This window comes from Schistocerca piceifrons, chromosome 2 (genome assembly GCF_021461385.2).
Source record: "Schistocerca piceifrons isolate TAMUIC-IGC-003096 chromosome 2, iqSchPice1.1, whole genome shotgun sequence".
Taxonomy (NCBI): Eukaryota; Metazoa; Arthropoda; class Insecta; order Orthoptera; family Acrididae; genus Schistocerca; species Schistocerca piceifrons.
In genome coordinates this window covers 726,106,923-726,119,527 of record NC_060139.1, presented here as the reverse complement: position 1 = coordinate 726,119,527, position 12,605 = coordinate 726,106,923, and the positions used below count along the sequence as shown (strand labels likewise).

Genomic DNA, 12,605 nt, shown 5'->3' with positions numbered 1-12,605 from the left:
TACTGTGCACGGATGTAAACCTTGCTGACTAACTGTTCACATAAGAACATTCTCCTCTATTTGGAGGCCATCAACAACAAGTGAATTTAGTTGTATTTGGTAAGAACAATTTCCAATTAAAATCTCAATTATGTGAAACTCGGGAAAATATAACAAGTCTAAAGGGAAGTACGCCAGAAGGTGATAAATGGTGGAATGTGTAACCACTCCTTGGACGTGTTTGACCTTTAGGTTCTGCTAGGTTGTATGTTCACCTGACCCTCTGTTCTATCACTGCCCCCTTTCATACTAATTTCAGCAGTTGAAAGAAAGTGGGCAACTCTAAAGGGTGTACTCAAGATAGTCAGTGCAAAAGAGAAGGTGTTAACATGAAACAGTGAAATTTGCTCTCAACCCACCATAGAGGCATTATATATCGAGACTGGTTGGAGGTCACATGGCGTTTTATCGCCGCGACGAACAACTTTAATGGAAGGACTAGCAGAAAGTACTAAGTTTTTTAGTTGTATTTAATCTCACATACCTTTCAGTTCCTCTAGAGAGTTGAAAACAGAGAATGCGTGGTTCTCTGGCACCCATGTCAACAATTCAAATCCCTTGAAGTTCATTTGTGCAACGTCAGTCAGCCAATTTGTTGCCGGCGCGTGGTAAGAAGGCAGGTAGTTATTCACATCCTGAGGAAATAGAGAATTATTACAGAGCTGCTACATTTATTTTATGAATATACTTACGTAATAAAAATTTTTTTGTATGTTTTGCCAATGTTACCATGTCATACGTCACAATACTGAAAAAAGCGGTTACTTGGAAAGAAGACAATTGTGGGAGGAAATGCATAGGACACATTCCAGTGAGTAGAGATTCCGACAGACGGCAGTGAGGCATTACAATCGTCGTCGATCCCACCTTTGGACGATTGTCAGGACGAAGACGTCCCTAGTTTGCACAAAGGGCAGGGTACGCGGGATGGTCAGGGAATTTGCGAATGTGGCATATCGTAATTGCGTAAGAAACCGAGAGTAGCCTTTGTCGTATTCGCAGAAGGGTAAACCCTACTTCTGCGAAGACCGAACGGAATTATCGCGAAAGGCACCAATAGCCAGAAACACCCCACAATGGTGAACAGGGTCAAGTATTTGCAGCGTAGAAGGAGCAGCTGAGCCATAAACCTGACTACCGTAATCTAGTCTCGACAAGACTAGAGCGTAGTAAAGACGGAGACAGGTACAGTCTGCACTCTACAATGTATCAATGTATGGGATAGGAGGCAGAGACTACTATTTTCCCCCCATCAGCTTTTTATCAAAAATAAGGCCAAAGAAACGTAACTGCTATGAAATCGAGGAGCTGGTCACCTAAATAAAGATCTTGATCGGAGTGTACTGTGATTCGACGACAAAAATGCACATCCTGCATTTTGGTGGGAGAAAACTGGAAGCCATGGGAGATGGCCCACGCAGAGCCCCCTCAGATGGGGCCTTTGAGCCGGCGCTCAGCAGATGCTACAGAGTTGGAGCGGCACGAGATGCAAAAATCTCGTCTACGTACAACTGGCCCAACAGAGGTTACAAGCCCATTGATGGCTATGAGGAAGAGTGACCCTTCACACAGAACCCAGTGGGATACCATTCTCCGATGGGATCCACGGAAGACGCAGACCCAGTCATGCCATGTGTGTGCTTAAGGAAACCACAACAAGGTGCCGGCAGTTAGTAAAAGCCGGTCGGATTGCTGTTTCCAATATAAGTAATGCGTCAGTTGGCGATCGTCGTTCCTGGAAGCCACACTAATATGGGGACGGAAGCCCCCGAGATTCGAGTACCAAACAATCTCATTATAACCATTGTCTTGAGCAGTTTACGAAGTATATTTATCAGACTAGTCGGGTGGTAGCTGTCGAGAGACGTTGGGTTCTTCCAGGGCTTAAGGTTGGAATAACTGTACTGTCTCGTCATTGAGATGAGGAAGCACCCAAAGTCAAACGCAGTTGAAAAACCTGAGGAGATGTTGCCTCTGGAGAAGGTCCCCATGTTGGATTATGTGGTTGTGGATGGAATCCAGGGCTGGGGCTGTGTCAAAGAGGTAAGAGCCTGCAAGAATTCCCTTTCATTGAAGGGTTCATTACAGGGTTCAGCATGATGCTGGTTGAAACAGAGGGAGCCCATTCAGCTTGGCATTTCGGCTGGAGAAAGGTAGCAGGATAGGAAGAGTACGCCAGTTGTGACGTTCTACAAGAACCTACTGATCAGAGCACAGAGCTCCTTCGTGGTTGAGACCCTCGGCAGTTTACTGTCGCTGGCAGCCCATAAGGTTTCAGAGTGTGGACCAAACCTATGGTGAGGCATACGCTCCCAGGGAAGAGATGTAGCCCACCCAGCGTTCCATTTTACTCTGCTTAACAAGACCGTGAGCCTTAGCACCGAGACGCTTAAAAGAGAGAAAGTTGGTCTGTGAAGGGTGGTGTTTAAACCACTGCAGTGGTCGTCGGCGGTCCTGAACAACGACTGCTATATCGCTGGTCCACTACAGTACCAGTCAACGACAAGGGGGGCAGGACATGGATAAAGGGGAAACCAATGGCAGCAGCAAGAAGAGTAGTGGCAGAAACGTCTTGCCCGACTGCATCAATTCTGTCCAAAAGGGAGGTGTCTTAAGTGCACAGCAGACACACATGAAGGCCAATTAGCCCTTCAGAATGCCCAACTGAGGCCTGTCTGCCTGGCGGTAGCAGGGTGACAACAGATTGACTGGAAAGTGGTCACTGTGAAAAGAGCATCATTGGATGACCAATGCATGGAAGACATGAGAGCGGGGGAAAAGACCACGAGGTGGACAGCAGGAAAGCTGCTGTGAGTGGCACTGAAGCAGGCGAGAAAACATTGAGATAGAAATCGGAGTCTGTAAGTAGTTGGTCAATTAGGAAACCCCTTACTCATTGAAGTGACACTTCCCCACAGTGGATGGTGCGTACTGAAGTCCTGAAGGTTTTGAAGTAGATTATTCAGCATAAGGAAGTTTAATTTCAGTGGATTATGTGCCGCGAGTCCACGCTACCCATTAAGAAGCTGAGGTGCGATCACATCATCTGGTCAGTAGTAGTCACGAGGATATGGGGACATCCGTAAGAACTTTGTCTTAGATTGAGGAGGTGGTGAAGCCCCATGGGATGCTGGGGAAACTGTCTTTTGACTTGGGCTGCTGCTGCTGCTTCTTCTCCCTCAGGGGAGTGTGTGTTTTTATTTAAGGAGGTGGCAGCTTTTTCCAGATCGGATAGAGAGCAGGTGGCATTGAGGCCCTCTTAGTGTGGGTACCTCGTCCAACCTAAGATTGCATGCTTTCTGTTTAGAGAATGCAGGGGATTGGTATTCTGAGACGGAGCCCCATGCCTAGCAGGAGTCAGAAGAGGAATTATTCTTCATCGGACGAGTTCCTTGAGGGGAAGGGGTAAGAGCTGCTGGTGGGAGGAAAGGGAAATGCGGGGGAAGGGGAGAGCAGACAGAGAGGTGAGGGGGCTGGAAAGGAAAGTATGTAACAGAGGCGAATGTAGAATACATCGACATTGAGGGGAGTCAATCTTTTTCACAAGCCTCGTTGTAAGAGGGACGATCGAGTGATTTACACTCTTGGATCTTTTATTTCTTGTAAGCTGGGTGATCTGGTGAGTGTGGAGAATGGCCATGACAATTTAAACGATGGTGACTTAATACAGCAGTGTCCACTCGCCACCCACACAGAGGGTTCATGAGGTGGGGGGACAGCTTCACTTCACACTGATACACAACCTTGACCACCTCTGGGAGAGCGCGCGCGTGTCTCTCTCTCTCTCTCTCTCTCTCTCTCTCTCTCTCTCTCTCTCTCTCTCTCTCTCTCTAGCCAGTATTGGTGTTGTATTTAGGACCTTTCTTAAAACGTCTAACAAAACAAATGCTGCATTGCTCCAGACTAGCCCAGTGTTCAGAAGTTCGTGATATGAGGTATATGAGAAGTCACTCCCTGGGTGATATTCAGAGACTGTTTAAGGGAACAGACACAACGTCGTCACCAAGACGATCGGAACCATGAAGGGCTGCAGATTTGGTGGCAGAAGAACCTTTGATCAACAGGGAGCCCCACTGCATCTTACTGAGAAACTATTTCGGTGAACTTGTCCTTGATATTCTCAAAAAAAAACTGCGTGTGCACGTGTATGTGTTCCTGTTCATTCTAATACAGACCAGATAGCAGGGAAAGGGTTTCATCCCAAGACAGCGAGCCTGGCCGTCCTGCAAGAGAGTAGCCAACGAAGAGAAGGCTGCAAGGTCATATAAAGCAGCTTTCAAGGATCCAGCAGCACTCTAAGACACAGCCATTTGGCAGCAGGCAGAGTTTTGCAGTTTGATACACTTCATGTGCAAGCGTCCACCCTAATCCCACCCACTCTGATCAGGGGCTCTCCACATGGGTGTCACCCAGCCACAGCAATGACCAACTGGCACAGTGGCCATTTCCAAGCATTCCAATGCTCCAGGATGACAAGCCCATAAATGGGGAAACAAGAAGCTCAAATATCAGTAGGTCAACCAGTGGCCATTTCCAAGCATTCCAATGCTCCAGGATGACAACCCCATAAATGGGGAAACAAGAAGCTCAAATATCAGTAGGTCAACCAGATGGATGCGTAACAGCCCCACAACAGGGGACTGGCTACACGTGCTGGTGAAGTAGCTTGGTGGACGGAGACTACAGCGAGGAAAGAAGAGCAAGAAAGGGGGGGTGAATCCTATGTGCAGACGATAGGTAGTTCTCCCAAATGGCTCAGTGGCTCACAATATAATAATGGGGACCAAAAAGAATGAAACAACAGGCAAGAGAATAGCAAGGAATGCACAGAGCCAAGTGGACAGCTAGGTGGACAAAGTATAGAACCGAGAGAGGGGAAGGAGGGGATAACAAGGAAGGATCGAGTATGAGGGAGGGGCACAGTGAAGGAAATGCAGCACAGAAAGGAGTGAAGAGCTGCAATAGCTCAGGGCCCATGTGCTCCACGAGCAAACTGACAAAACTACTACTTTCCTTGGAGGGGGTAGGTGGTCATTATCGAGTCATCAGTGTGACTCGTTCGATGGGGTCCGCCATGAATTGCTCTGCTGTGCCAACCTTTCCATCTGAGAATAGCAATTTTAATTGTAGTCTTCAATTATTTCCTGGATGTATTCAAATCTCCATTTTCCTCTACAGTTTCCTGTGGTACCATGGAAGTTTTCCTTGCAGTCTTATGTATCATTCTTTCCCCTATTGTTCTTGTTTTCTACGTATTCCTTCTCTCTCATTCTGCAGAGAATCTCAATCCTTACCTTATCAGTGTGATTTACAACATTTATCTGTAGCACCACATCTGAAATAAACGCTCTTCTGCTCCAGTTCCAAACGCAAATCAAGTATTTCTCAAATGCTTATGTTTGATACTAGCGGTCTTCTCTGGTAACGAATTCCCTTTTCGCCAATGCTGGTCTGCTTTTGACGTCCTCATTCCTCTGTCCATCATTGGTTATCTTGCTGCCTAAGTAGCCCAGCTCCGAAATTTCATATACTACATCACCACCACCATTCCTGCGAAGTTTCACACTATTGTCATTTTTCCTACTTCATTACTTTTGTCTTTATTTACTCTAAATCCATATTCTGTACTCTCACTATTCCATTCAGAACATCCTGTAATTCTTCCACCTTCACAGAGAAAAGTAAAGCCTTCAGCAAATCTGGCCATTGATATACTTTCAGCCTGTATTTTAATCTCATTCCTTAACATTACTTTTATTTCCCCTTATTGCTTCTTGGATGTGCAGACTGAACAGTAGGGGTCAAAGTCTACATTCCAGTTGTACACCCCTTTTAACCCAAGCACTTCGTTCTTAGTCTTCCAGTCTTATTTCCCCCCCACCATTCCAGTCCATGTTCTATACTACCCATCTTTTCTTGATAGCTTACCCCTATTATTCTCAGGATTTCGAACATTTCGGACCAGATGTTTTCTAACGCTTATTCCAGATCGATAAATTCTAAGAACATGTTTATTTCTCTTGAGTTTCGCTTCCATTAACTTCAACGTCGCGACTTCCTCTCTGGTGCCTCAATCCTTTCCTGTTTTTCTGCACTTTGTCGGAGCTTTGCTACATGAGACGTTACGCCGGTTGTGTGCTAATTCTGCCGCTTGCCTGCTTTGCTATTTTCTGTATTGTGTGGATGTTTTCCGGATGTCTGATAGTGTATCTGCAGTCTCTCACATTCTACGCACCATCCTGATTGGTCCTGTGTTTCCTTCCCGCAATTATAGAAGTATTATGTCTCCTACCCTAGTTTACTCGTAATTCGTCCAATATCTGAAGAACTGATTTTAATACAAGCTCGTTGGTATCTGCCGTATGAACTTATGTTTCTTCTTCGGTCAAGTGATTTGGAAGCCCTTCCTCTCCAACAGGCCTTCGATATAATCTTTCGACCTATCCGCTCCTCTGCCTTTGCTAGTGTAATTCCCTTGGCAGTATATTACTACCCCATCCTTTTAGTTCTTATATGCTGAGCAGATCTTTCCGACGATGTATTCATTTTCGAATTCTTCACATTTTTCATGCAGCCGTTTCGCCCTACTTTCTTTATAATTCCTATTTATTTGATTCGTGGATGATTTCTGTTTTTCTGAATTTTTCTTCAGCCAATCAACTGTAGTATTTCTTCTGTTACCCGCAATTTCTTCGTGATTACCTTCTTCCTACGTATGTCGTCATTTCCAACTTTAAGACTACCCTGTTTTAGAGATGTGCAGTCCTCTAACTTAACTGCTTAATGAGGTAAGCATTATTGCAGTATCCATGTTCTCAATGAACTTCAAGCCCCTCTCCACCTCTTTTTACTTGTTCTTTGCTCCTGGATTATCCCTGATCTGTGTGGATATCCAATTTCTCTTCATGATTTGTGATCTGGGTCTGCATCTGCTCATGGGTATGCAGTATATCCGTGATCCGTTTCTGGTGTGCGCGCGCCTGACCATGAAGTGATCTGACGTTTTCCTTTATTTCTCGGTTTTTGTAAATATACAATTTCCTGTAGTGTTTCTTTAGCATACTATTCGATATTAGTTGCTGAAATTTATTACATAACCCAATCTTTCTCCTCTCTCATTTGTCCTACCAAGCTCATATCCTCCCATAAATGTTTGTGCTCCTTTACCTACAGTCTCTTTCCACTCCCAATGATAATTACATTTTGATTTCTCTGCAGGTACTGCATATTTGTATCTCTCTCTCTCTCTCTCTCTCTCTCTCTCTCTCTCTCTCTCTCTCTCTCTCTCTCTCTCTCTAAATGTATACCTGAACTATAGCTCTCAGCGCTCCTTTGCTGTCGATTCTGAGGAAAACAACCCTACCGCTGAACTGTTCACCCTTCCTTCGTGTTCATGAAGAATTGTAAAGTTACCGATTTTCTGCTGCTGTTATATTACCATACATTCGTCTGAATAGAAATCACGAACCCCACTACTTAGACTGAGCACTAACACTGCAGTTTTCACAGTTTCCAACTTCCCTATGACATTCAAACTTCTGTCAGTTCGCGGCACGACTTGGAACATTTCCCTTCCGTTGGCGGTTCCTCGCCTCCCGGAGGTGTGAATCTATACAAATCCGGAATGTTTTGACAAAGCAGTAGTCATGACTTTCTTGATTACAGGTCATTTGTCCAGTGGACACACATTTCGCCTTAAATGTAGTGGTTTTCATTACCTTCTGAATCCACATACCGTTAATCATTGCTGCTGCTTACGCCCTTTAGTGGTTGTTTCCCACCCCAACAGTGAGTGTGTGCCCTGAACCTCTGACCGCTTCTCCGAGCTTTTAGACAAGGCAGTTGGTAGAACGAGGGTTACGTCTTACGAGCGCCATTGCTAATTATTTTTGTTCAAAATTCACGCAGTAGCGAATCCAGTACAAAAGACGTTAGTAATCAACGTCGCTACCAGTTTTTCCCTTGGGCTTACCTTCTGAGGTAGCTTAGATCAATTTGCAAAAACACAAAATGATATCTACCCTTACTTGACACAGCCACTTTTCCATTGCCACTGGCGTTTTTTATGTCCATTACCGTATAAAGTATCTACAACAAACTCATGCTGCATTGCCAATGCCTCAATGAACGCAGCGTTCCTGAATCGCTTTTCATTGTCATTGCTTGCAATTCAGGTCATTCTGTCTTCGATGAGACACTGCACCGTATGTTACCCTGAGGCTGGCACTCCCTAATTAGCTGGGAATTAACGAAAACGCTGCGTAAATTTGCGAAGAGCGTACGGCATCTCGGCGTGCGTGTTTTGAACGTACCACCAGTAATCAAGTTCCACTTTCTCCCATTCGCCGAAGATTTAATCTATTGTAATTCCATTGAACAAGTAAGCCCATGATGTTTCGCGAGAGGAAAGTAACAGTCAACCGGGCAGAGGGGACCGTGACTCAGTCATATCAGGTGGAAGACGTAGGTAACAAGCTAAGGTTATTTGTGACAGTGGCCAAACGACGGAAGACTGCAGGTACGTGAAGCGATTTTCACCAGGAACTAACATGTGAGACAGGCCAAAATGTAGACGCCGTCAATCCAATAGCGTGGATCCGGTGTCTCTAAGCGTATTTTTTGTTCGTAACTTGATACCACGTGGCGCGGGCGATGGTTGGCAGAAAGCAGTGGCTTGTTTATCACACTCTCGGCCAATTGACAGTTGGGTAATTTGTTTCTAGCACTATACGCGGAACTGTCCACGGAAGGACAGTGTGGAAATCTTTCGCATTCGGTTGGCGCGTTCTGGGGAGATCAGAGGCCACATTCTGTAAGCCAGAATGATTAACGATACATGGGAGAGCTGTGACGCGATCTGCGTCACCGGCACCAGCGGAACGTCCAATGGACGACATAAGGGAGGCGTGTCGACTGGTCCATAGGTTTCCACGTGGTGCTCATATAAAGGGCTTAACCAGTCCCTGCCCTCCACTGCGTAAGGAGAGGATGAGAGTGCAATAACGCACTTCAAATGCGCGTCCTGTGGCTAGGAAATAACCGAAGGCCGCAGTGTGCGCAATAGAGGGAGTCTGCGACGTATGGCCACTGACAGGGGGAGGACCTGTGCCAAGTGACAGTTTTTAGCCACGTAAAGGCTCAGGTATTCCTCGTGTTGCAGCTGGTTCAAGTCCCAAAGCAAGTTCTGGCACATCATGCTTACAATCTTTTGTAACTGTCGATCGTTCGCCGCGTCCGTTCCGTACACATCCTTGTTTGAAAGTGACTTCCAAATACCTCACTTCTGTAACTAGTGGGAGAGGGGCGACAGCGCCCGGCCCGAGACGGCACCTGGTATCCAGCGCCGCCGACTTGATATCCAGAAGACTGTCCGGAACCAGTCCATATTGCTCGATCCGGTTTAGTACGCTCGGGACCTCATCGGCGGAACGAACCAGCTGGTCATCGGCGTACGCCTTATTGCGGTAGCTGGTGTCTCGCAGGGTGATGCCAAATAGACCGGTTGAGAGCCCTGGAAAGTCAATCGAGCCACATTGCCTAACAGTAGGTAGAAAGGGGCATTCTAGTCTTAGTGACTTCTTCAGTATCGTACCGACCGTCCATCCACGTGGATCTGGGAGCTGGCTGCTGCCAGATGGCGCCGCAGGGTGCCTGTGAGCCTGGGAGTAAATCCCATACGGTCCATCACCTCTACTACGAAGTTGTTCTGCAGTCTCTCAAAGGCCCGATTGAAATCTACGGGGACTATTGCCGCTCGTAGGTGGCATGCCGAGACGGTCACTTCAAGCGCCTACAGTCGGTGGTGGCCATGTGGATGTTGTCTCCACTGTGAAGTCTCTTTTGGGGCGAGAATCACTCGCTAAGTCGCCTTAAAGCGGCCTGCTGTAAGCCTGACCGAGAGCTTTTAGTCGGCGCTCAACAATTTAAGTAGCCGATACTGACCGATTGCACTCCTGCTGGCATGCGTACTGGTGTGAAGTCCTACGAAGGAACGCGGTATAGTGCAGTCCCCGGAGCACGATTTCTCTGAATATTTAATCCAGTGGGGCATCATGTCACCTTGCGTCCAGCACAACTCTACTTGTAATTCACTGGGCCCGTGGCCTAGTTGACCACACCTAATCCATGCCATCGTTCACCACCTCAGACGAGACTTCCTCTTGTAACGCCCTGTCAATATTGCATGTCACCTGTTTTAGACGCTTCCGCAGTAGCCTAGTCGTCTACAGCTCTTTCCTGATAAACCTGACTAAAATGATCATCTCTTTCAATATGGTTTTTTGGGTCGTATAGGAGCGATTTCCTTGCGTCGTATGCGAGTGACTATGTGTGCAGTCTCGACTAATATCTGCCACAATGTGATGCATGGTGGGCACCTCTATTCTGTCGTGTCATCGCGTGCGGACTACGGCGCCTTCAAAGCGGCGCTTCGTCAACAATGTTGTCTTTGATTCGGTGTTTTCGTTGTCTGTCCGGTGATGGTGGTAGGGTTTCGAGGTCCCCGAGAGCCTCATAATAGAAGTCCAGGGTCTGCCGGTACCACACAGCCTTCCTTGCGGAACTGCTCAAGTGTCTTGCGGACTGCCGGTTTGGTGCAGAGGAGGCACCACGCCAAAGTCGATTGGTATCAGGAGTGATGTTCAGTTGGCACACGCTGCGGCGTCTTGCCTACCGCAGTCGAGGTCCTGGAGGTGTGTCATTCATCTTCCAAAGGTTGTTACGATGCCGGACTTTAGTGTGGAGATGCATCGTGCAGACGTAGCAACTACGATCGGGAAAGGCCGGAGGCCATCGTTCGGCAGCCACCACTACCTGTGTAAGGCTGTTTTGACACATGGACCTCATTGGTTCGCCGAATAACGTAATGTAACACCGAGAAAGAAGAATGCATGGCACCTGCTACCGATATATAACCTTTTTTTAATTTATGTAAATATTTTTAATTTAAATGCTTTCTTTTATTAAGTAAGGACATTGCTTCACGGTATGTGTACATTTAGGTGGAAGTCTGTTTACGTTTCATTGTATTTATCTGTGTTCATGTGAAACTTTTAAGCTCTGGGAAAAAAAGCAAAGTAATTTTTATTTGCATCGACTAGCAACAATAGCAGTGCTTGTGCGTTGTAAAATCTTTGGGGTAAGGGGTTTTTGCGGGGAGAGCGAGTGACGGGTTCTAGCGCTTTTTTTATTTTGGTTTTAGGCCGTAAAACTGCTATGGTCATTAGCGCCCGGTCAGTGACTTAGGAAACAGTAAAAAACCGAAAATGGAAACCAGCAGCAATGGGAACGAAAGTCATAATATTGGAGAAACAAAGCAGAAGGAAGGCTTAAAAATCCACTATAGAAAGGGGTTGGTTGTCCCCAAAAAAAGCTTCAGATGACTGACGTCATTTCACTGGCACTAAAACTTGAGAACGCGGTCGGCTGAGCGCGTGTCATCTGCTAAAATCGACGATATATCAGGCGATAGCTGTAGACGGGAGCGTAATGGATTAAAATAGGGGCACTCAAAAGGTGTCTTACCGTCCACAGCTGAGAGCAGTGGGGACAGAGTGGGGGAGGATCGCCGCTTAAAAGATGTCGATGACTAAAAAGACAGTGCCCTATCCGGAGTCTAGTTAAAATTACCTCCTCCCGACGACGCGTTCGGGAGGAAGAGGTCCAAGCACAAGGAAGACCTTTCACGTCCCGAAATTTATTATGGGGAAATGTCGACCAATGCGCGTGCCATAAATGAACAACACGACGACATAAAACGCTCCGTAGATCGGCGAAGGGGGTCGATTGAATAGCTGGCCGAAGAAGAGAGACTGCAGCCTTGGCTGCAATATCGGCCGCCTCATTTCCACAGATACCAACGTGTCCCGGGAGCCAGAGGAACGCCACCGAGACGCCCCCCAGGTGGACCAAGCGCAGACAGTCCTGAATCCGGTGGACCAGAGGGTGCACAGGGTAAAGAGCTTTGAGACTGAGGAGAGAGCTGAGAATTTGAACAGATAACATACTGTATCCGCTGATGGCGGCAGATGTAGTGGACAGCCTGGAGAACAGCGTAAAGCTCCGCAGTATAAACCGAACACTGGTCGGGAAGCCGAAAGTGATTTGGGGTGTCGCCAACAATATAGGCACTCCCTACACCTAACGATGTTTTCGAGCCGTCGATGTAAATAAATGTGGCGTCCGTCATTTGCGCACATAGAGCAGCAAATGCCCGACGATAAACAAGTGAAGGGGTACCATCCTTGGGAAATCGACAAAGGTCACGTAGCAGGCAGATCCGGGGACGGAGCCAAGGCGGTGCCGTACCCCAAGTTGTCAAGAAGGTTTTAGGAAAGCGGAAGGAAAGAGAATGGAGCAGTTGACGGAAGCGGACTCCCGGTGGTAGTAGGGAGGAAGGGCGGCCTGCATACCCCACATCAAAGGAGGCGTCGAAAGGATTGTCATGGGCTGGATTAGCAGGCATGCAAGACAGATGGCTAGCATAACGAATCAGGACTATTCGCCGATTGGACAGCGGAGGTTCAGCAGTCTCAGCATAAAAGCTTTCCACAGGGCTGGTGTAAAAA

General features: G+C 47.0%; 1 protein-coding gene across 1 annotated transcript in view; it reads right to left on the bottom strand.

The window, feature by feature from the left end:
- Positions 1-515: 515 nt before the first annotated feature.
- The window catches only part of LOC124775798 (juvenile hormone acid O-methyltransferase-like), a 178,158-nt gene continuing 166,068 nt past the window's right edge, over positions 516-12,605 (bottom strand). Inside the window, exon 4 of the mRNA XM_047250629.1 lies at positions 516-674. Coding sequence (XP_047106585.1) covers positions 516-674 — 159 coding nt within the window. The remainder of the gene's footprint in view (positions 675-12,605) is intronic.